This window comes from Pieris brassicae, chromosome 10, assembly GCF_905147105.1.
Source record: "Pieris brassicae chromosome 10, ilPieBrab1.1, whole genome shotgun sequence".
Lineage (NCBI taxonomy): Eukaryota > Metazoa > Arthropoda > Insecta > Lepidoptera > Pieridae > Pieris > Pieris brassicae.
The window spans coordinates 4,434,677-4,458,519 of record NC_059674.1 but is presented as its reverse complement, the minus strand read 5'-3'; the positions used below and the strand labels follow the sequence as shown (position 1 = coordinate 4,458,519).

Here is a 23,843-nt window from a genome sequence, read left to right as displayed (position 1 = left end):
GTATGTTTTTATATAAGCTAACGAAGTGTTAATAAATATTTGTATGATTGTGCTACTAAGGCCTTTATAAACACATATCTCGAATTTAATTATGATTGTGCTGAAACATAGGTAAATTTTATATTCATATAGAATCTGAAAATGAAAACTAGAGAAAAAAGGTCATGTCGCTAATACCTTAGAACGCCACAAGCACTGGAGAATGCTGGCAACATGCGAAGGGAACTTGACACAAAAGTAAAGCAGTTTATGCCACTACTAACAAATTAATAATACCTTAGCAAAAGTAAAAATTTATAACTATTTACGCGACCTTTTTAACTTTAGATAATTAAGAAGTAGTTCAGAATAAAATACGATGATATTATAATATAAATCTACTTATTATGTTTTGGCAGTGAAAATTAGATATTTATCTGAAGGTTACTTGTGTGCGGGGACATGATACGTGTACAGAGTCTAGATGATATTTCAGATTATCTACCACTACTCACTTCATTGGTTTAATAGACCTGGGGTGATTGAGTAGATAAGGTGAAACCAACCGAAAAACCACAATTTATTAACGAATTTGATTATTTTTCTGAAGAAAGCTAGTCTGGTGATAAAAATTAAAATCCTAAACGCCATGTTTAAGATTTTTTTTCTTATTTCAACGTATTTATTTATTTCAAGTGTATTTTTAGTCTATTAACATGAATACCCAATCTGAGAAAAAAAATTGCCGGATCAAATACGTTCATACTATTTTTGTAGACATTTTACCGTAAACATATATATAATAAAACAAACAAAAAATTTATGGAACACCAGGAATAGAACTACGTTGAGAATAATATATCGAATAATATATGAGACAAGCGAGGTTGAAAAAAAAACTGATTTGCCCTTGATCTTAAAAGCGTTCTCGCAGCTTTATTCTAAATTATCTATGTATATTTAACCGTTAAACGTCACGCAAATAGGCTGAACGGCCTTGAACCGCAAAACAATCATTCGCGGTTTGGAATTCTGTAATGCAAACATAGAAATGGTCTATCAAATTGGCTATCTCAATTTATCTAATCATAACATGTTTTGATAAAATGGCGAAGAATAATTTCAAAGGCAGTTATAAAAATGAATACATTAAAAATAATACAGCAATAATAATGGATGTAAAGATTTCAAATTCGAAACTTCAAGATAATTATTTACTCTATCCACCTCTTTTAACTTTAAACGGAAACAAACATACTTTCATATTCAAATTTTATTAATATCAGTGGATTTGTATAAAATTGGTTTTCCATTCTACATAGCTTCGTGCATTAACATTCTTTTAATTCAATCAATAAAAACGACACATTTATTAACCCTGAATTCAATGTCATACTAGTTTTCCCTAAAGCAAATTTATTATAGAATCATCGTACTTCGCATTTTAAAATTGAACAATACTCTGAATACCTCACACAACTAATACAATAAAAACCTTAAAATCGCATGAATATAAAAATGCATAACGACATCTATTATAACCGCAACCGATAAAACGACCAACGCCCGTAATCAAATCAAATTCATTTATTCATATTGGTAACACAATGTATACTCATGAACGTCAATAAAAAGAAATAAATGTTAAATTTTACATTTACTTAATGTTTTCAATAGCGACAGCGATAGATGTTTTTGTATGTTTGGTGAGTTCGATGTTATTCTTTCAATATCCCTAGCGGCGCTAATACCGCAACCTTGGGATCCCGCCGAACAAAAACCCATTCCTCGAATCGGAGTCGGTGTCGGTGTCGCTAATGGCAGGTACACAGTAAGAGCACTGGACCAATAGGTACAAAAAATGACCATATTGCTATGATTTCAGTATGTAAAAAGTACATTTACCACTTTACATTAACATTTTAAATTTCCCGTAATGTATAGCTTATCTGAAACCATTGTTACGGGTATGAAACACAATTATTACTGGACATCAGTACAAGAGTTTACCTGTCTGGTCACAAATTGGCAATCTATTGTTTAATTGTTGTTGTAAAAAACTTACTACCTCATCAGACCAATTAACTTGCGAAAAGCATAATACAAGTAAAAATAAATTTATTACCATTCAGTGTTGCAATTTATGTATGCAAAATACAAAAATACAATTAGTTTTCTATTAATATTTAATTAGTTTTTTGGAGTTTTTGTACATTTGAGTTCTAAATCACACTTTTTAAGACTAGGTTTATCTAAATATAAAAGCTACTGGATGCAAGCTTCATACATAATGAGTATCTTGTCTGAGAGAATTAATGTGCTACAGGTCAAAATATATGTTTATTGAACATATTTTTTACCAGTTCACAGCAATTGAAACTTATGTACAAAAGAACCCAGAACTGCTATATATGCCCTAGTAATTTTTATCATCTCTGAATGATTTTTGTGATATATATATATATACTCATCATTTTTTATTTTTCCTTGTATCTGTAACAACAATTTCGTACCCAAAGCTTAGTTAAAAATAACAAAAAAAACCTACATAAACATGTAAGAACTGCTTTACAGACTATTATGTTGTATCTTTGTCATAATAATTCTTCATTTACATGCCTTGAAAGTAACTGAGATTACTACAAATAGCTGTGTTGGGTTCTTTAAAGTAAATAATTGGTCTAAACATCTATCTTGTAACTAAGCTACCAGAGACCACTTTATATGCTAAATTACACTGACTACACATAATACTTAAAGCATTAGCGACATTATATATAACATCAATATCATCTGAGCCGCATGGACAAGGTCGTCATAAACCAGTCATCTAGAGTGTTCTTTATTCATTTCGGTTAATGCTTGACCAACAAGAACTTTATCGCCACCTTTTAAGTCAAATTTGAAGTCTGCTGGGGCCTCAAAAAGTAATATTATAGTACTACCCATATTGAATTGTCCAAATAATTCACCTTTTTTAAAAGAAATCTTTTCCATGACTGTTTCATCTACTCTATTTCTCTTTCCTTTTGTGTTTGTTCTTAAATCTGGATCCTTGTAAATTTCTATAGAACCTACATTGGTAGCACCAACAGCTGTCATACTAAAGAAACCATATTTCCATTCTCCAATATAAACTGCTCGCTCATTCATTGTAAATAGCCCTGGTATCAAGCTAGCCATCCAAGGGTTAACAGATAAAAGTTTTCCTGAAAAATGTCTTCTAAAAGAAGAATTCCAGTCACAGGGAGAATGAAATCTATGGTAATCACCAGGTGCTAAATATATAATACACTGATGCAGTACATTCTTCTTATCTTGTAGTAATGAGTCATAGTAGCTCCTACCATTTCCAGACCATTTATTTTCCCCCAAAAATTCTTCCAAACTGTAAGTAACACCTTTTACTTGTTCTATTCTATCAGTTTTAGCTGGTCCACAATTTAAAACAACACCGTCACATGGTGATACGCATGAAGCTGGTGATATATATCTCGCGCCATCACGTAAGGCTCGAGTAAAAAATGCGGATAAACTTTTATAATATGTTAAGTCGGATATCGCAGCTTCACTCAAATTTACGCTAAACATTCGTGCGTACGTACCATACACAAAGCTACGAAGCGATACAGGGATTTCATATGCCGCAATCTTACCCCACAATCTGCTCGTAATTCTAAATGGAAACATTTCGTAAAACTTGATTTCCACTTTCGATATCTCGTAGTTGATTGTAGCTCGAATGTAACACCATCCTACGTACATAACACTGCCAAGAGGGACCCATCTTGTGAATATAGCACGAACGTTTGTCCATTTAGATTTCTGAAGTTGCGCCGTTGTATTAACGCTCTTTGTCTGGTAAAGATTTGCTTGACGAAATGGCCTGTGGGGCTTCAATCGCTTGAACATCGGGTTTATGACTGGAAGGCAGCTTCGAATGCGCGTCGGCGGAAACATTTCGCACTCGGCCACCTTCAGTGAATGTTCAAAAATAAAATGTTTATTTAATTAGAGAAAAATAGTTTAGCGTATGTATTAACGACTGATAACATTACGACCGAGCCTTATTGGTTTGAAGTCGAATTAAAATAATAAAATAAATAAAAAATGACATTGTATAATGACATTGACAACAAATCGATTTTAGTTAGTCAATCGATATTTTAAACCCAAATTAAGTTTGAAATTTTATTCGAATACAATTTTACTAAAGAATGTTTTAATTAGCTATACCAGTCTCTAAGGCATGATAATATATTTTTTTTATTTGTATATATTTTTTTCTAAACAAAAAATGTCTAGCTAATATAGCTATAATACTTGATCTATGATTATAATACATATTCAGTACCATCAATTCGGGTCATGAAATTGAAAATTCAACCCTATTATAGTGCTCACAGCGAAGGTTTAGTGAAGTTTATCTAAATTATTAAAGAATCTATTATATAGAATCATTCCTTTATTAATCAATTAAACATTGATAGGGATATTTTATAACTTACGGACTATGTAAAAAAAATATAATTAAATAAAAAATTTGAACCTGATTACGATTTTTTTTATATTTCGACTAGTACGACTGTGATGTTAACTGTGAACTGTGAAGTCACTTTGACGTTTTTGGCTTCAAGTGTTGTGTGTATGATGTATCAAAAATACATTCTTGAATTCATAATGTTAAGTCTTAGTTTAATCCTTACCTTTTATGTACAATTTGATATTCAAAACTTTTGAAATTTCAGCAGTTTATGTTTTTTTCTTGTAAATCAATCACATATGTCTATATGCCATAATGGATACTACGAAAGTCCGAATACATCAGGGACTGGGGTGACGATTTCAGGCGCCAATTACATTCAAGAAAACTCATTTAGTTTCGAAAAAATACCTCAGGTTTGCCTAGAACGTATCAATATTTCAAAGTATGTAAAGTCACTAGACCCCAATATCGAAACCAGTAAGAATGATATTCCAAATGCTGAAAATCTTAACAAGTTGGCAGAATTCACTAGGAATTGCTCAGTGCGACTTGTTCGCAATGATTTAAAGGCGTTAAGGGACTTATTGTTTAAAAACTTGCACAATCTGAAATGTGACATTTGTGCTAAGGTTTATACTAGTGAGAAAAAGTTAAAAAAGCATAAAGAAAATAAACATTTGCTTGTGCATCAGGAGAAAGCACTGAAGCGAGTCTCATTTTCAGAAAAAGTTATTGTTCATGAAATCAATGAATATCATCGGTGTAGAAAGTGTTCAAAGATATTTGAACAATATTCAACTTTAAAAGTTCATATGAGGCGTGAACACAAAAAGCGTAAGTGCTACATTTGTTATTATTGCACTATGAAATTTGTTGATCGCATGTTCTTTAAAGTACATATTAAACTACATTGTGATGTTTGTGGTCATTTTATGGTGAATAAACACAAATTGATGGAACATAAACATAATGTTTGTAAAATGGTTCAAGAATACAAATGTAAAAGATGTGAGGATATATATTATTCATTTCTGGCTCTCCAAGATCATATGTCCAGTCATGGGACAGCATATGTTTGTGATATTTGTAAAAAACAATTTGAAAGTAAATGCAGACTTGCATACCATATAAAAATCTTACATTCAAAATGCTTGATGGACTTATATACATTTAATTTGGGGACATATCAATGTAACTTTTGCCATGAGAGTGCGGTAGAACGAGATATAATAGAAAAACATGTTTTGCATCTTACAGAATTAAATAAAACTCTATCCCAGAGAAAGTATATCTGTGATCACTGCCTAGCTATATTTTTGTCAGAAACTGAATTATTAAAACATAAATTGTCTCATTACTGTGATTTACCTGAAAAGCCCAATTATGAATCAAAGATTGAATTTAAGTTTAAAGTTGGAGACCCATTGCCAGATCACTTTAAGCCAGTAATTGTTATAAATAGAATTCAAATTCCTGAAAAATGGGCAGATGAATCACTGGATTATATAGAAATACCAAATGGTTTGGATGTGGATCATAAAAAGGCTCTTATTGATCAAAAATCAAAGAAAACACTTTTTTCAAAATATCAATGCACAGTAAGTTATAGATTTTATTAGTATTAAGTATCGACTATACAATTCTGCTTACCATCTGGTTTTACGATTCTTTGTTTCTTATTTTATGTATTTAAAATAGCCTAAAATTTTTGCTTGTTTTATAATATAAATAAATAAAATTCTGCATTGCATGTTCAAAAAATGTTATCTTAAACTATCTATGACACATTTTGTTTAATAATAACCTCCTTTATAAAGAAAAAAAGAATATTAAATTGTAACAAACAACAATTTTGCATTTAATATGAATCTTTAAGACTTTGTAGAAAAATAGGTTTTTTTGTATGAACCATTCCAAATTGATGTTATCATTGTTTTGCCAGAACATAGCTTGCATGATAAAGGTTTCATTAGCCTTGAAAGTGGCACTAGTGTAACTTAAATTTTTCATACCTTAACCATACATGTTTACAGATAATCAGTTTTCGAAAATCGGGTCTCCCTGCCTCACACCTCTTTCTATGGGGATGCTCGAGCCTAATCTTTCTAGTTTTATTATTCCCAGGTTTCTTTTATAAAAGCTTTTGATAACATTGATGTATTATTTTTCTACTCCTTTCTAATTTAGTGCAATGGAAATGCTTGGATGTTCTATAGTGAAAGCGACGTAAAGATCTCTATGTTTCTCGTGGCATTTTTCTATAATTATTTATAATGTATGAATATCATTATGTTAGTATTGTTTGTAATGTATATATAATTTAGCGTTCTAGCGTTTCTTATATACAGTAGTAGTAACTCACACGTTTTCTTCTAGATTTGCACAAGGTACCTCTCAAATAGCTACGGCCTAAAACGCCACATGGCAACAGTACATAAAGATACAGAACAGAACTATACAGATGATCTCAAATGTTATACCTGTGAAGAGGTGTTTGCGTGGCCGTCGCTACTACAGTCACACAATTGCATCCGGAATAATATACCAGACCCACAGTTTCGTGATGCGAGGCCAGAAATTGAACTACAAGAGAGTGACGATTATTTTGAAATCCCACCACCCATAGTGGAATTGACAGTTTATGATGAGTGTGTTATTCTGCCTATGAAAATGTCTAATGGTAACTCATACAAAATTGTCATGGAGGAAGTTCCTATAGAATTCTAATAATCTCGTGATCTACCAATGAACATTCTGTGTCTCTGATTCTTAGAATGCACCAAGTTTTTTTAAACTTTTCAAAATGGAATTAATTCTGGGATATTCGTAATTTTAGATAAAAATGACATTTCCTGGGAACTGATCCCAGAGTCTGAAGTAATGTGAAATAAACTTCACATATTATTGCAAATGTTAGTGTAACTATCAGCAGATGCTAAGACTGTCGATACATGCCATTAAAAGTTTTGGAATATCGGCTCAGAATGATCGTGTTATTGATATCAATATATTTATTTTGTGGACCATATGAAAATCTTCCAATCGAAATCGAAATTTAAAAATATAGTTCCATTTGTTATATCTGCCTGATACCAGAATATATTCCGGATCTAGCTAAGATTATCTTTCTGTTATAAAATATATTCCTTTTTCTATAATTTGTATTTAACCAATCGGAATATTTTACTGTCGGGTCTAATAATAGAGATGGTTTGCGAGCTGGTTGAATATTGTTTTAAGTTCTCTTCTGTTCTCGTCGACGTACACTCCGCTGTTGTTAATGTTATAGTATTTATTGCGCAGTTGCTTAAATATTGTCCAATTCTAAAGCCCAACAAGGAACTAATTAAACTAAGGATTGTATTGCTAAGTCCTAATAAAGCTGTATTACATTTTAATATGGAACATTTAAAATTTCCGATTGGTATAAACATTCAAATAATTTATTATCTTTTAAGTACAACGTATAAAGTATAAATTCAGTTGGAAACTTGTTTTTTTTCTCATTCCTGGTTTAAATAAAACAATATCTCAAGAAAATGTTTAATGTAAATATAAATAGTTGAATTAAAGAAAACATCAGCACTATTCCTCCCTAGAATTTGCAGATTTGGTTTGGTTCTTCAAGTCTTCGTAGGATATCTGGTTCTGAAATAAATAGATAATTTTTCAGCATCTGTTTCATTATTAAGTGTATATCTCGAAATAATGATTGTTTCGCTGTAGGAATGGAACCTTCGAGTACAAATAGATTTCTAAATAAAAACTACAATAATAATGTACACACACACTTCCTATTTTTGTAATTGTTTTTGTTATTATTATCGTATCTTTATTATCATATAGCATATTAAATTTTGGACTTATACCTCCCACATATCGTCTTCCCACTCTGGGAAATGCTTCTTGAAGTTAGCAGGCTCGCGTCCTTGCTTCACAGTTACCACAATAGCTGAGTCCACTGTGCGCTCTAAGCCGTCGTCTAAGATGTATTTCTGATAATAAGATTGTATAACGGTTGAAAATATGTTTATATTATTTATTAACACTTCGTTGCACCACAGAAAATAAAAAAATTGAACATAATTAAATCAAAAAGAGGGCAACTGGCGGCCTTATCGCTTTCGAGCGATCTCTTCCAGGCAACCACTGTGAGTAAAGAAAAAAAAATGTATTAAATTACATAAGATAGGCAAGTAGTGCAAAAATACATGTTATACACAGTTATTAAGGCAAAAACTAAACAGGAATATCAAAAAAAAAACTAAACTAAAAAGATGATACATTAAAAATAGATTCAGTTAGTAGTTGGAAAGAAAGTCATCATACGATTTGGACAGGTAATGTTGGTACAGAAGAAATTTACAGGAAGATAGAGAAGGTTAGTTTACATTCAAAACTACCTCCAAAATACAGTAGCAATCTTACGAAAATAATAATGAAATATTATATTAAAAGAAATTAATATTTGCAAATATATATAAAATAAGTTACAAACTATCCCGCGCGAATGTCCTTATGCCTTAATATGATTTTTTTACTTAGCTTACCAGAAGGAGCTACATACCAACATATGGAACATTTTGCTATGCTACCATAGTTTGTTTTAAATATTTTTCTAATTATTTTCATAAGAATCTTCCTTAGCGTTCGTGGAACAATTTAAAAAAAATACACGAAATGGTCATCCGTGTTTTGAGCTTAGCAACATATTTTGATTGTAGCAATAATGTAAAATTAGTGTGTCCAGTCTAAATTAATCGAAAACCAATCTTTCTTTTCATTTCGTAAATTTACTTTAAATTAAGAGACGGAAGAGTACTGTATTAAAAAAAATGAATCCAAGGATGAGCAGTTACCAAATTATTGCAGTCTCAATACCTCAATTATCTTATCCTTGGCAAGTCTCGCTCTCACGGGTATCTTGTTTCCTCTCCACATGTATAACTCTTCACCGCCATCTAATATGTACACTCCGTCATCGGACAAGTCCTGAAGTTTATAATAAATAAATTTTAACGAAATTTCAATCCTGTATGAATGCCATTGAGACATTCTCGCAAAGGAACATTGTGAGGTCTCTGAATCTTACACTGGACCCTAGATTAATACATACTAGCACCGACAAAATCAAACGTTTTTGACATATGGAAGTCACACCTAAGTGAGTTAAGCGCTAAGTATCGATTATGTAATCTGAAGGTTAGACCCAAAAATACTTATACATTTATATACCTATTTTCAAAACATATGTATTTATTATGGTTGGAAGTGCTTCGGAATGGGAAAAATGTTGGCCATGTGATATCATCTAATATTACACTTATTAAGGGTTATTTTTTTCGTTTGAATGGAGGAAATATTAACAATAGGTTGTAGCACCAATCATTACATGAATGTATTGATGAATATTCCATTCTATTAATAACATAATTCACGATAGATTTTTAACAGACGTCATACGTGTGTTACACGGTATATAAATTCTGAATGTTAGCTATAACTAAAAAGTCTTACCTTTTGAGTAAAGTCAGGCGGTAGTTCTTCCAATTTGACCCTTCCTGAAGTCGAGACCGTCACAGCAGTAAGAGTCATAGGTGTTGTCACCCGACGGCTTAAGGCCTGTTGCCAGCCAGACCTGCTTTCCAGCTCTTCGGGCGCGCCACCTGGAACAAAAACAAAATGGAACGAATTTAGGGTTAATTCAAAAATCGCTATATATTCTAACCATATTAACAAACTTATTTGTTAATACTTTATTGCAAAAATCGGCTTCGATCTTTGTCGCAAATGGTAAGGCCATCGAAACATTATGTAAATAAACGTGTGTTAAAAGATTTTTTATTCAAAAGAGAAATTATATATATATAGTAGTAGTATTATATATATACGTATACCTATATCTAATAGTACCTACTTATTCAGTTTCAAATAACTTAAGATTTCTTTATTTGATAAAATATCGCTAAAATTTGTTTATTAGTAGAAAATTATATAAATACAGTAATAATACATATAATAGTCGATAATTACCATAATTCGATTTTTCCTTTGAATAAAAATTTAAATCAATGATAATGGTTCCCCTCGGTAATGTCAAAATAATAGTAATGTTAACGAAATAGTATCCTGCACGCCAACATACGATAATTTGAAGTCCGGGCTTCTCTACTCTCTTTAATTTGAAGATCGGTAAATTGTTTTTTTTTTAATGTTTTGGACAATGATAAAGTCAAGTCGCTGACTCAAAAATGATTACGGACTTTTTTTTCGATATAAAAATTTGTGAATATTATCGTATATTGTTCAAATATAATAATAATATAGAAATAATAAATCACTAATATTGATCAAACACTTATTTACTTAAGTTTCCCTCTCTGGTGGTTATTTTAAATAACAAGTATTTTGAACTCTTGTTAATTTGAAAGTTATCTCTCGTCCCTTGTGTTTCAAATTCTCGAAAGTCGACTTTACTTATAACTATTTCCGTTTTTATGAATTAAGATTATGTTTCCAAATCATACCAAGAGCCTCCCAGAATTCCTCAGGTTCCTCGCCTTGATTAACAGGAGTAACCTCTCTATCATCTTTGACGACTTGTTTGGTGAATTCCAAAGCTACTTCTTGTTCGTTTTCATTTGATTCCTAAAAAGTCATGAATAAAATAATACTCAAATGTCAAGATTACGATATTTTCTGTAAGATAGCTTTTGATGTAGCAATATTACATTTTGTTTTTATAATATAGCAGCGTTTCTCAATCTATTGTATGACATGCACCACTTTAGCCGTCCTAAAATTCTAATGACGGAATGGAATGTATCGAAAATTGAATTGTTAAGAAATTAATTTAAAAATTAATAAAATATGATATTTTTTATATGATATATTTACATATATGTTCTCACGTGTGCCTGACATACACACACCCTTCTAACACTCACTCACACACGGGTAAATACCCTCTCCCACCATCACACTCTGATACACATACCCAAACATACACCCATACAACTTTATTTCTACTAACTCCTAACTAGTTGACTGCTTTGTTTTGTTTTACTTTCTTTATTTAAAACGTTAAATTTGTTTGCCTACCCATATGTGTATGTACTTTTTGTTACCACTCAATATGACTTTGCTGTGAATGGAAGCCTGGTTATCCATATCACAGGTTCTTACCTAGTTTGGAAACCAGTCTCCCAATAGCTTTTCAACTGTCATCTTATTTATTAGGACTTGATTGGAAGCTGTTGTTGTTGTATTGATGATAATAAAAAATATACCTTTCCATTCCAGACGTAAATCGCGGATGATGTCTCAAAAATAAAGACAGCGTCATCTTGCAATGATTTTTCATTTTCGCGCACTTGAATAATTCTCATGTCGTCAAAGTCAGCTCCTTCCACCTTAAAACATAATTTAAAGCAGTTTTACAGCTAGTTCTAGTAATAAATCGAAAAGCATTTAAACACAACCGTAAATCAATTAACTCCATGACAGCGTCTTCATGGTTTAGCGTAACGTAGAACTTGTTCTAGACAAGATTAGATTATAGGATAAAAACAATTAATGTAGTGTAGTGGATATATAATAATAATAATTAATATTAGTATATTTATCTACTTGATTTGTATCAATCTTTTCTCAATGACTTGGTTATAATGTATCTTTGTACTGCCCAGTAGGTAGTCTTCTACACATTCTATTGAATAATAGGTATTAGGGCCTGGGTCAAATCATTTCACCTGTTTGTTGATGAAATTATTTGAGATTATGAGATTTCAGGAAGAATATCTAACGGGTAAAAATGTTATTGGAAGGAGGCTGTTATAAAAGACGTATAAAAATATAACCATTTCAATAAAATTCAAATTAAATGTCCTAATGGAAGTAAAACGTGGGTACCACCAGCAACCGATCAACAAATTTATAACATAGCAAGACGATTGCGTCTTACCATTAGGTAAGGAGCAAAGATGGAATAAGGAAAGCTGATAGATGGAGAAAGTAGTTAGTTACACTTAGTTTACAAGAGCAAGGGACATTGGAATGACTATTAAGAAGCTGAAATGGAAGTGGACTAGGCAAGCTATAAGAGGTGGTAAGGAGAAATGGCCCAGCAATCTGACACTGAAAACGTGGTAGAGGACAACCATATAAGCAATGGGACGATACATTCATGATGTGAAATTCATGAAGGCGCGTTGAGCGTAATGGAAGCGAATAGAGAAGTATGGGTAAGGCCTTTGCCACTTAGCAAGCGGATGAGGAGCTGGTGTTAGATATTAGATCAGAATATGTGCTTGTAAATACTATAAATATTCGAATAAATGGCTTAAATTTTTTATTAACAAAAAGGTTTTGTTGTATGCACCATAAACGAAATAGAATTATTATTAAGAACTCACCCTGAAGAGTCGCAAGCCATCGTCGTCGTATGAGTTGTTAAAATTGTCTGGTTTATATTCGTCATCTTTGTTGCCATACAAAATGGCGACTTTTCCTATAAAGAAGAAACTTTGTTAGACGAGAGTAATTGAACCGATTTCAACAAATATAAACTGAAAGATAATTAAATAAGCGTTATCGTGTATAGCTTTGAATCATTTATATTTGCCCGCATGTTAAAGGCGAAAGGAGAACTTTTTGACGCTCAGGCTTTCTTGGTTTCATAAGTTTCGTTACCTATTACCTAAATTGTCAGTGTTGCAACCTGCGAGTCGCAGGCGCTCTCTTTCGTTTTCATAACACTTCATGAGTAATTGTTAATACGCAGTGAAATTTAATTAAATGTTATTTAAAATATCCCCACAACCCACCGTTTGACTAATATCATTTACCCTTAAATAACTAAACGTATAAATAATTATCCCCTATCTACTATTGTACGATATTGTCGCATTGAAAACTGCTGCGTCCGATCGCAATATTTCTTTAATAATTCTGAGCAATCTTAATAATACTACATTAATAATAAGAATAACTTGTCTGGCCATAAATATTGTCACATAAAAACTTTTCTTGTTTTTACTTTTTAATTAAAGAGAGTGGTTCGATCAAAATGCGTTCTGCGGCGATAAGCAGGTGAAAATCACAGAAATATCCTCTTTAACGATTTATGCTAAGATTTTAATAATATTAAATTACTTTATTTAAAAAAATGCACTCATTTATAACAGAACTTATGGCTGGACTAGGTATATATTATATGTATATCGTTAAAACTAAAATAGAATCATATGATTTACATATTGGCACATAACAAGACTAAAATATACCTTTCAATATCTTCAAGAAATGTTTTGTCTCTTTCCCCTGCGGTACTCTCACAACGTTGACCTCTCCCTCTAAGTCTTCTTCCAGTTTTGACACTAAATCGATTCCAGCTAATTTGCTTTCGGAAGTTGCATTTTCACCCTTCAAGGAATTAAATTGATTTATAAAGAAATTCAAATTCCTTTACGATATAGACAAATGTACGCATTTGCCATTTTCGCCAGCAAAAGAAACAATTCTGTAATTCTTAATCTTAACAGGTCTGACCACGAAGAATTTACGAGCTATATTACTCACTACACACTACTGTGGCAACATTGGCATTCGATATCAAATCGTCCTTTGTGTTTGTAGTTACAATGTGACCAAGATACTTAAACGAACTCATTCAAATATCACTATACACTGGAGTGGAGTGACGCTTCTGACCTATTTAATAATTACGTAAATGACTTGATACAGAAACTGCGCAGGACTCGAGTAGGCTTACAATGAAATGGCAGATTTGCAAATAATTTAAACTATGCTGATGATATGATTCCGATTAGTGCCTCCATCAAAGGATTGAGAAAACTTGTGGCAGGTATACGGTTTCACATAGCTTCAAGTATAATGAGAAGAAAACTGAAATACTGGTATTGAGGTACAATAAGGTCTCGGACATATCTCGCCTTTATCATGAATAAATATACCACTCCACCTGACTCACTTCCCATGCTAAACGATAACTTTCTGAGAGTGGTTGCTTTGAATTCGATACCAAAAGATTATGAACCTGCTATATTTAGGCCGGCCATTGAATTGGATCAAAAAATAATGATTCCATGTATCGAACGCTTTACTTGCCTTCATTATATCATCTACAATAATTCCGTAACATAAGTTTTTATTATAAGCAATGTTCATTGAAACTTACAATCCACAAATAGATGACTTGTGTTTGTCCATCTGCTTCATACTCATACACAACTACATAGACATCGTTCTGGTATAGAACTGAGAACTCTGCCAACTGTTCTGTTATGTCTTCGGGCTCTTCTGATGCTCTGGAAGATAAAACTTGATATAACGTACCAATACTAAATACAATAAATTTATATCACGGTTTAGTATTTTGCAGGGTGAATCACCCTCATTCCTCACCCATCCTCATAGGAATGCATGAAGTTCGAATCACATACCAATGGAATTTTATTTCTATGTGTGCTATTACCTCTTGCTCCTACGGTGAAGGCAAACATCGTAAGAAAACCGGTATGTCTCAAACCCAAAACTCAACGACATGTGCTCGAAACAAGAAGGCAGATCACCTACTTGTGTATAAAATAAAAAGCTCTAATTCTAAAACCTATTAGGTCACACCTCAATTACAGAACGCACAAGGTTGGGTCTAGGATAGTTGACTATAAAGACTACCGGTCGTTGGTATAATGCTTATCGCTTAGAAGTGCCCATATGTACGCCCTAAAAGTGTCCCTACATGCTTTGAAGTAAGTAGCCTTGGACAACATGGCCTCAACGACATCATATGCCGCACTTTTGTCTCCGTCAATGTTCCAGCCATTTTGGAGCCAACAGGCATCGTTAAAGTCGATGGGAAGCGGCTGGATGGGATGTGTTGGATCACTTGGAGGATAGGAAGAGCTTTGGTATAGGATCCTACACGTTAGCCCCGTCTCACCCTCAGATAAGCATAAAAGCTGGCACAGTCTCAGAGCAGGCGGAAGATAATAAACGACTCAAATATGAGAGTCTTTCCTCGAATATAGATTTTGCTCCCTTTGGAGTAGAGACTTTTAGGCCGTGGAGTTCTAGTGAACAGGAATTGAAGATTTAAGTTGGCGCCTGGTACTATACCGGTAACCCCAGAGCTGGTGCTTTCCTCGCTTAACCAATAAGTATCGCAATTCAGCGAGGAAATGATGCATACACATCACATGGTCACATTGCTACAGGGATCATTTTCTATTTATTAATGTTTAATTATTATTATTGCTATGTATGCGAAGAAAATTATAAATACTGTATATTTTTGTGTTAGATATTAGAATAATAATAAATTTAAACCTAAAGATGGTCACTTGTCCACTTCCATCGTCCGGCATATATCCGCGGGCAGTTGCGCTCTTCCCGATATATTTTGCAGCATTTGCTGATTCATCAGCGTCACTTGAGAAGTACCCAGCATCTGTGACATATAAAAAATATTTGGTTTTAAACATTATATATAATTTTTGGACAATTATTACAATTAAAATGGCATATTAATTTATATAAATAAATGTGGAAAAATAGAAGGTTTGATGGAAAGACTTAATTTGAGGACTAACAGGAAATTTTTAATGCATTTAAATTTACAACGTTCATATGTGTACAAAAGTTACCTATATTACAATTTATTTTTATAGAGCACGTGTCTAGACAGCTCACAAACTGCCTCCCATGAAAACTTCTGCTACTAGATATAATACATACAATACATATATATTACATACCGAACTCTGAAATTCTGGCCCTGACTGATGATGAGGAGGATATGGTCTGCCAGCTGTGGAAGTACTGCTTGAAGGTGCTGCTTTCTACACCCTCGGAGATACGAGTTACATTCAACTGCAAGTAAATTTTATTACTTTCAAATAATAATACATAACAGCAGTGCTATAAAAAAATACCATGAACGCTCGTGATTTGTTTAACGTCTGGATAATACGTATACATGTATATAGTGAATTAAATATACAAATACTTTTTTAAAATTAATTATATAACAGATTAATACAATAAAATCATATTATGTTATATTAGAACACCGCTGTGGTTTGTATAAATGTAACCATAGCAGACTTAAGAACGCATAATATAATTGCATATAAAAGTAATTTTTCATAGGCTTCATAGGCTTGTAATAACTGACTGGATAGTCCATTTAATAGCCGCGGTAGCAAATACCTTAAAGTTTTCTCGCCGTATACGTTGTTTGCTCTCGATGTACAAAGCCAGACCTGCGTTACCGCTCGGTACTCTTTTTTTATGGCATCTCGAAAATAGTTCGACTAGAAGACACTTACCCAGGAAGGATACTCCTTGACATCAAGATACTTTTGTGCTATATCGTTGTAGTTCCTCCTAACTTCGATGTCCACATCGCGTCCAAGCCAAATAAACACGCCCGCGTCTGGAGTGTCCAATATGAAGATTCCCTAAAATATTGAATTTATTACGAAAATACAATTATGCTCTATCCGATATCCACTTTCAAACAAATTCGTTTGGCGCTAGTTGACTTGTTTGAACCCTTTTCTCCCTTTTTATTACCGATAAAAAATATTTGCAGAAAATTCACGAAAGAGGAGACCTTGGAATATATATAGGCTGTAATGGCGAACTATACAGCGTACTATGAGATTCATATTTCATAAATTGTGTATGCAGTAAAATATCTAATATATGAAAAATACTTACTACGAAAATCTAAATATAGTATTGCATACCTAGTCGTACAAATAATAACCCTATGACTCTTCATTATATTTATTTGGTAAATCACTTTAAACCACAATCAGAAAGGACTGATTAGAAAATCACTGGAAGGGCATCTGATAGAATTTTGAACTGTCAATCTCACAGGCAACCTCACTATTCAGATACAAGGGAGGATCTAGCGATATCTTCGGTGGGTAAAAAATTTAGTAGGGTTTCGAAAAAAATCTCTTCTTTCGGTTCCTTAAATAATCATAGACAATGTTTATACTTACATCAGATTCAAGCTGATTTTGCTTGAAGGGTTTCCTGAGTGCATCCAACTCTATATCTTCATCATAGAGAACCTTGTATAAGTAGACAGAAGATATGCTGTCTCTCGTGTAGGCCTAAAAAGAAATGTTTGTTACGCTTTATAAAGAGCTTTTGTAGATTGCTTATTGATTTAATAAAATAATTTAAAATGTGCGTTACACGATATAGATAGTATCTTTTAATGATTTCCGAGCCATGCCTATTTATAAATGTGTGTACTTTTGGCTTTTGACTCGGGCTTTTAGTCCTTTTCGACAACAAAAGCCTTGGAAGGAAGCCCCGACACATTCCTACTTTCTCTGGGATAACAATTGCACTCTAAAGCTACTAGGGCAACACTGCTTATGACCGATACTGTACGCGACTCTGCAAAGTTCATTAGTAGATACATAATATTAACAACAAAAATTTATTAAACTTACAACAATAGATTCTGTGTCTTCATCAACAAGATCATCCAGAGAACCAGAGCCGAGGGCGTCGAAGAACTGGTCGTAGTCGGAATTTGAAGAATACTCATCTGCGAATTATAAATGAACCTTCCTTTATTAGATAAATGCTTTTTTATATTTAAGTTATATATTGAGAATATAAGTGCTTACACGTAGTCTACGAATCGGATCTACGGAGAGGAAGAAGTTTGTGCGCTTCCTCCAACCTAAAGGGAGGATGCTCGACCAGTCTAACTACTGATTGGCCCGAAGGCCCCAGTGACTATGCTCGAATAGTTGTATATTTCCTTAGCGGCCAGAATAACTTCGATATCGCATTTTAGGGTATGACGACATCGCAGTGATGGCGAGGCGTATTAGATGTAAGCATTATATTAGCCAGTCAGTTCCTTTCGTTCATATTGCACTTGAAGAAAGACTTAGGGGCTTACAATATTGGAAAATACATGTGTAATATTTTGAAAAGCATTTTATTATCCAATTATTACGTACCAATAATTTCAATAGTGGCCCGTCCATTATGCTCCTCATCTCTCAGGTTATTAGCGACACTTATGATCTTTCGCCTCTGGGTAGCACGTGCTCCTTCGGGTACAAGTACATAGATATCATGTTCCACTTCCAGAATGAAGCAGTTGTCTCTAGTCAATGATGATACGTCGGCTGGTACCTTGAAATCCATTATTTATATTAGAAATAAAACCTATATTGTTACCTGAAGATTAGAGAAGAAGAGAGATGCAAAAAGTTTTCCTAATATATATTATTTTCTGTAAAAGATATTAGAGAAACTTGTTTCATCCATATGTAAACGCAAAATTATTACATTATCTACATTCATTATACTTATTTCGAATGCAGCAACGGTACTCTGTAACTTGCAATAGCGACTGCGTTCTCAATGTTGAGTTGTAAGGTGATGTAGCGATCTATATAGCAGCCTACAATCTCCAGCTATAAACAGTACGATGACGTACCCTGAATCGAGCAAACTAACTAAACTTTTTCTAACGGCACACCATATCAACCTTTGTAACTGGGCCTTCAGGCTAGTTTATAGACTGTTCGAGGATCCTTCCTGAAGATAGGAGGAAGCGCAGATCATCCTTTCTCCATAAAAACATCAGCGATATGGATATTGATTATTGATACAACTAAATCGCCAATGTATACGTCGAGATTGGTATTATTATAAGTTACAGAGTACCGGCGCAGTTCCAAACAAACGCTTACCTTTGTACCTCGCATAACTATACATGTTATATGTATAACATATAATAAGTGACAGGGCACATCGCGGCCGAACTTGTACAAACAAAGGTCTTAAAACTAAGCTGCGCAGCTTAGCTAGCTACGAGAGCTTATTTTCCGTAACAATACAAATGCAAAAAACAAGACTCGCAACTCTAAAAAGTTGTGAGATCATTTAATACCAAGTGGGTTATTTTATTCAGTCGATACTTAAGGTACCTTTTACTTAACATCTTATACTGATCATATCATATTACGACTCTTTTATGCTTTAAATAAATACATTGACTTGGCCATCGCATGAAAACACAATGTATCTCACAATTTATACATATATTAAAAACTCTAACTACTAACAAACGAGTCGGATATGGCCTAAACTGTTTCAAGAAACTGTACGGCCGTGCCACTTTTTAGGTCGACTTGGCGAGCTTACTGCTGTTCCAGACTAGAGATAATTATTTGGCATCATATATATGTGGAACGATATCTTACACGTGAAAAGACGAACAGAACCACGTTCGCGTGACTTAATTTACAATGAGAATATATTTCTAAATTAATGATGTTCTAAATTATAATTTCTGTATTACACACTCAATAATTAGTGTTACCTCTGCGATCCTCATATTTTCGCAGCCTGACAGCTTAAGCAATCTTTTTTCTGCGCCCGCGTTGATCTCCACTTCATTGAAGCCCGACTCGTTGCCGCCTTCAAGATATCTGATAGCTGTAAAAACTTCACTGCTTAGATTCACACATGAAAATCATCGCAAAAATATGATTCCTTCTATTTTATAATTAATGAATCGATTATTTTTCTCTTAGTAATTGTTATGATTACCCAGTGCTTATTTAATGGAACATGTCATATATGTTCTACCTATATGTACCATAAGGGTGCCGAGCGTTGGCATGCTTTTGTAAATAAAATACGTTAAAATCGTCCATACGGGGGGGGTCAAACTAAACATTAAGTCATGACTCTAAATCTCACCGATAAGGCCGAGGACTTTGTTTAATTAAAATTAAATGAAACACTGATTTGAATTAACGCGTTTTGTGTTCTAAGATAGTTTTCGATAGGTCTCTTATTGAAAAATAACATACTGTAAGCCGGATCATGATTAAAAAATATTTTTCCGCTCACCGGCACCAGCACCGAAGCCGGCAACATTCCAGTTCCGTTTTTCCACTGAGCCGATGTCGGTTTACTCGTTTTTAGATTACGGTTACGTCGGATTCATCCAATAATGCCAGAAAGACCGTAGCCACTCCCAGATTTCATTATGTATAAGTCGTCGTTTTCGTCGCACGCAGCTCGCCTTTGCCGCGATTTAGTATTTATGCAGTCGCTCTCCTGCGTAGGGCTTTCATCTGCATCGCCCTCCAACTGAACATTCCTTTGTGACGGAGAAGATGTCTTCATTATGCAGTATGGTTCTTTAAACTACGGTTCAATATTCGTCGAAACAAAAATAGATCTCAGCAACAGGTGTTCCTGACCTGATTGGCGACCGTCCTTCCAGTATTGTGTATACTAAGGAGACGAGGAAACGCAAAAGAGGGAGGAGCCAACGCACCGGTGGTGGGGTCGTCGTCACAGCGTTTGTGGAAACAATTTCTGTGAGTCACGACGAACATCTTAACCTCCTTGCGCTTTTGCGTGCCGGGTAATAAAACATAATTCACTACACTTTCGCCTAAAACACGTCCAAATGCCACACGTCCGTACGGCGGCCGGAGTGAAAGATTTTATCGCAATAAAATAAACCCTGGATAGATAAGATTCACGGCGTTTTCTTTCCGATCCCCTAGCTCTCCCCTATACTCGAGTACTACAATAAGGGTTGCATTAAGTTTATGTATTTACAATACGACCTCCGACGTGAAGGCTTCCTTCAAATTCTTCCATTTGTATAATCTTCCCTACTACTTTCCAATCTTTCCCCGCTATAGCTTTTATTTCATCGCCTCAGATTTCTGGTTTTTTCTTCCCACTGTGCCATTTCAAATAATGGTATTTTTGACCCAACTGCTGTCATTTTGTAAGGCTTTGAATTACACTGTTTTTTACTTCGGTTCGGTTGAAAAAATAAGGTTTACACAAATTCTTAATCATCTATGTTTTAAACGACGAACGAAATTAAAAAAAGAAAAAACAAACGCGTCCAAAAAAATTAAGTATCTCTTTTCGCATTTATTAATCGGTAACATAGATTAAGTGTTACGGCAGGAAGCAAACCTCGAAATTGCGATATGCGTACAGAACATGGAGTCTGTAATAATAATTATTACAAATGTACGTACCGGGTTTAAAATACCCCACAAATTGACTGGACTCATGTCCCTGGACCTCTCTATGCTGAATCGCTCGACCGCCGAGCTGGTCATCCAGGGTCACTGTAAGAATGGCAGCGGCCCCACGCTTGTCTTGAGTGGCATTGACGCCAATCCAGAAGTGAGCGTCGTAGTTTAACGTGGAAGTGTTGTCACCAGATGTCTAAACCATAAATAAGAGTTTTAAATCGTAATTATTTCGTGTATTTTTTTTATCTTCAGCTATGATGATATTATGAATATTATATACAAAGCTGACCCGGCATCGTCGGTTTGCCATTCATATTATTTCCAGGAATCATTTTTTTAGTTCAATAAAAATAACCTATCTACTATAATAAAAAAGGGGTTTATCGTAGAGGGGTAACAATTAAAGGTTGCATATATTTTTGTATGCTGTATCATAAAAAATGTATGTATCACTCAGGGGTTTAAAAAATAGATACTAGCCTACTAACAGAACTATATAATGTTCATTCATATATAAATTTTATATATTTTTTTGTGTTGTAAATATCAATTGTTTTGAAATATAATGAAGGCTTAATAATGGGGTGGTAAAATAAATATTTAGTTTTTGACTGGCCTTTTAAGACCTCACAAACTTTACCTTTAACACGATGTAAGCATCCCCATTGTAGAATTTTCCATATTTTGTGCGCTCAATCAAAACAGGTTCAAATTTCTGTAACGAGTACAAGTTATCAGAACAAAATATTACAAATAGGAAGTCTTAAGAAGCGCGTAAGTTAAGCTTTTGCATATCTTCTTGTGTCGTAATGATAATATTATTATGTTTGTCACGTAAAAATTAATGAATTTTAATTTTACATTAAATTTTCAATTAAAATTTAGCTCCGAACTAATACAATTTACGAATATAACACCAGAGGCATCAGTTACAATTAAGCATCCGTGAGATGATGATTTTATAAAATTTGCAGGCCCGTTGAGGGTATCATCTATGTCGAAGACACGTTGATTAAAATAATTCACGAACGTTTCGTTTTAATAGCTGTATCGATTTGGTTTATGATGATGATATTACTTTATCCCTTATGGCAAAGGCATGTATTGATTTGGACTGTGATTCTATTTTTAAAATTCAGTGTCATGTTTAGAAACGTAGTTTGTATTTCAAACAATTACAGTATGCGATGATTTTTTATTAGCTGTGGTTAATTACCTCATGTATTTTGTAATCTTCGTTTTTTATCAACCTGTGCGATAAAGAGTGCAATCAATGATAATTTATAGAGGAGTTACATTTTCCTTTATCATCGACAATTGACAATTATGTATCCGCGCGGATATTAATCTGTCTCTTGAATGTCCGTCTCTGGATAAAGCGTATTAAAATCTAATTTAAAACCACTATGCCACCAGCGGAAAGGAACATTGTTTAGGTATATATATATATGTAAACAATAACTCGTGCCCGCAACTTCAATAGACTTTCACCTATTGGTGTTGACCGCTTGCTTTGATATTAAAGTGTTAATAAATGTTTTATTGTAATTCATTTTCGAACTAGTGAACGCGTTTATACATATTTTTTTGTTTTTAATATCTGTTTAGATCATCAAGACCAAGACCAGAAAACAAAAAATAAAAAAAAGTGTGCGTGTACTAGTGTACACACGTAAGTGAGACTTCTTTATGACCTTATTTTACGAAAAATGAGCTACTAAATGCAACTTTACAGAAATTGGTTAAATAAAGTTAAATAAGATAAAGTTTAACAAGAGGCTTTTATTATCATAGACATGAATACAAATAATACAATTATTTTACCTTATTACTACTAAGATTATTACAAAATTTCATTAATTGTAATAGAATTATTACTATCATTGTTATCGTTTTTATATATTTTAAACGGTGGTAGGGACAAGAAAAAGATGGGGCGTAACGGAAAAATATGACGCGTGACGGAATAATGCGTCGCGTAACCGAAAAATGTGATGGTAATTTTTTTTTACAACGCCGATAAAGAAGTTTCAAAACATTAAACTATTATCAAAAATACTGCAAAACAAATGAGCAACTTACGTCTATGGTCCATATCTCCAAGCCCGGTTCCGCTCCTGCTTCAGCAAATGCCGGGTGTTCCATTTTTAAATTTTACCGCGAGAACCTTTTCAATTTAAAAACTAATAACATAAAATTCAAACAATTGAAATACTAAATAATAAAATCTCATAAATACTTATTATGTATTTTTACATTGAACACGACGAAGGCGTCCTATCGAAGAT

The 23,843-nt window shown here is 33.4% G+C and overlaps 3 protein-coding genes across 5 annotated transcripts; 1 reads left to right on the top strand and 2 right to left on the bottom strand.

Moving 5' to 3' along the window:
• Positions 1-2,147: 2,147 nt before the first annotated feature.
• On the bottom strand, positions 2,148-4,054 carry LOC123715487 (phosphatidylserine decarboxylase proenzyme, mitochondrial). The gene has a single exon (XM_045670509.1). The coding sequence runs from the start codon at positions 3,937-3,939 to the stop codon at positions 2,806-2,808; it is 1,134 nt and encodes a 377-aa protein (XP_045526465.1). The 5' UTR covers positions 3,940-4,054; the 3' UTR covers positions 2,148-2,805.
• A 510-nt stretch (positions 4,055-4,564) lies between these two features.
• On the top strand, positions 4,565-7,939 carry LOC123715474 (zinc finger protein 62 homolog). Of its 3 annotated transcripts, none has more exons than XM_045670489.1 (3): positions 4,565-6,063; positions 6,653-6,756; positions 6,842-6,967. In XM_045670489.1, exons 1-2 carry the CDS (start codon positions 4,762-4,764, stop codon positions 6,737-6,739), a joined length of 1,389 nt encoding a protein of 462 aa, XP_045526445.1. In that variant the 5' UTR covers positions 4,565-4,761; the 3' UTR covers positions 6,740-6,756; positions 6,842-6,967. The 3 variants fall into 3 exon arrangements, with proteins under 3 accessions (XP_045526445.1, XP_045526444.1, XP_045526446.1); XM_045670490.1 differs by lacking the exon at positions 6,653-6,756 and having other exon boundaries at positions 4,579-5,299; positions 5,723-6,063; positions 6,842-7,939; XM_045670488.1 differs by lacking the exon at positions 6,653-6,756 and having other exon boundaries at positions 4,577-6,063; positions 6,842-7,939.
• A 57-nt stretch (positions 7,940-7,996) lies between these two features.
• LOC123715622 (gelsolin, cytoplasmic-like) lies at positions 7,997-23,843 on the bottom strand. The gene is made up of 19 exons (XM_045670800.1): positions 23,638-23,843; positions 22,196-22,270; positions 21,556-21,748; positions 19,860-19,975; positions 18,487-18,664; positions 17,965-18,062; positions 17,503-17,616; positions 16,816-16,947; positions 16,243-16,357; positions 15,815-15,935; positions 14,664-14,793; positions 13,750-13,888; positions 12,880-12,974; positions 11,755-11,877; positions 10,993-11,113; positions 9,983-10,131; positions 9,347-9,457; positions 8,335-8,460; positions 7,997-8,113 (listed from the first exon to the last, which is right to left on the bottom strand). The coding sequence occupies exons 1-19, from the start codon at positions 23,698-23,700 to the stop codon at positions 8,051-8,053; spliced, it is 2,262 nt and encodes a 753-aa protein (XP_045526756.1). The 5' UTR covers positions 23,701-23,843; the 3' UTR covers positions 7,997-8,050.